At 38.5% G+C, this 1,411-nt stretch overlaps 1 protein-coding gene across 1 annotated transcript; it reads left to right on the top strand.

Annotated features, from left to right (window-relative positions):
- Positions 1-324: 324 nt before the first annotated feature.
- Positions 325-1,411, top strand: LOC132123044 (olfactory receptor 52B4-like). Its single transcript, XM_059533571.1, has one exon. The coding sequence runs from the start codon at positions 464-466 to the stop codon at positions 1,409-1,411; it is 948 nt and encodes a 315-aa protein (XP_059389554.1). The 5' UTR covers positions 325-463.

The following is a 1,411-nucleotide window of genomic DNA, read 5'->3' as shown; positions in this document are numbered from 1 at the left end:
CTTAATGCACCTGTAAAAGCAACATCAAAGATCTCCAACTATTCTTGCTATCTAGTAGAAATGGATATGATACCTTTCATGTTGTATTTTTGCTCTTCCATTGACTGAACTGATTACAAAAATTATTTGTTGATCTTGACAATGACATCATCATAGTGGATTTTCCCCTCATGAGATTTATAATCCACACAGACTAATAACTCAAAAACAGCATAAAGGACCCAAGATGTAAGCGTGGGCACAAGTTAGGAAAGGTTAGGACAGGTTGCTTCATGAATGCTCGGTCAATCAATCAGACATTAAATAACCATCATGTTGCCGAAAGCAAATAACCATCACCATACCTTATGTAGAGCAGCAAAGGCTTGTTGTAAGTATTTTAAATGTTTCACAATTACACATAGTATACTTAATTGACCTATATTTTATATTTGCTCTTTTCTACTTTGTTTAGGACAATATCATGTCTTCATCTTTCAACATCTACAATGTGTCATCTGATCTGTCTCTTCAGGGCTTCGATCTGTCCCCTGAACAGGCTATTGTTGCGTTTGTCTTTGCTGCCGTAAATTATATAATCATATTGTTCTGTAACTTCTTCCTCCTGTTCACTGTCATAACCAATAAGGGTCTTCATGAACCAATGTATATTCTCCTGTTAAATTTGCCCATTAATGATATAATAGGTTCTACATGCCTGTTCCCTCACATCATGCGGGAGCTCCTGTTTGACACCAAGACCATTCCTTTCTCCATCTGTATCACTCAGGCGTTCTTCATACATGTGTATGCCGTATCAACGGTCTTCATCTTGACTGCAATGGCATATGACAGATATGTCGCAATCTGCCAGCCAATGAGATACACTACCATTATGAGTAAAGTTCACCTCACAAAAATCATCTCGTTGGTTTGGCTTTCTAATTTGACACTGATGGGAATCCTTTTCATTCTCCTCCTGCGGTTGCCTCGCTGTAGGTCGTACCTTACCCATCCATACTGTGACAACCCTTCCCTGCTGCAACTGGTCTGTGCAGACATGACCATTAATAACATTTACGGACTTCTGATAACAGCTCTCTGTCAGGTGTTAACTGTGGGTCTGATTTTGTACACATACCTACGGATCCTCATAGCCTGTTTCCACAACAAAAGCTCTGACACGAGGAGTAAAGCTCTGCAGACATGTGGCACACATCTAGTTGTCTTTATCTTGTTTGAGTGTTTGGGTCTTTTCACCATCATCTCATACAGGATAAAAGATATTTCTCCTCATTTAAGAAAATTCATTGCAGTTGGTGCTATAATATTACCACCAACGATGAATCCTATTATATATGGATTGAGAACTAAAGAAATCAGAGTCAAGGGAATCAAATTTTTTCAGCGAAAAAAAGTTTTGACATCATGA

This window comes from Carassius carassius, chromosome 41 (genome assembly GCF_963082965.1).
Source record: "Carassius carassius chromosome 41, fCarCar2.1, whole genome shotgun sequence".
NCBI classification, from domain to species: Eukaryota; Metazoa; Chordata; class Actinopteri; order Cypriniformes; family Cyprinidae; genus Carassius; species Carassius carassius.
The sequence above is the reverse complement of the archived record's forward strand: the minus strand, read 5'-3'. Positions and strand labels throughout refer to the sequence as shown.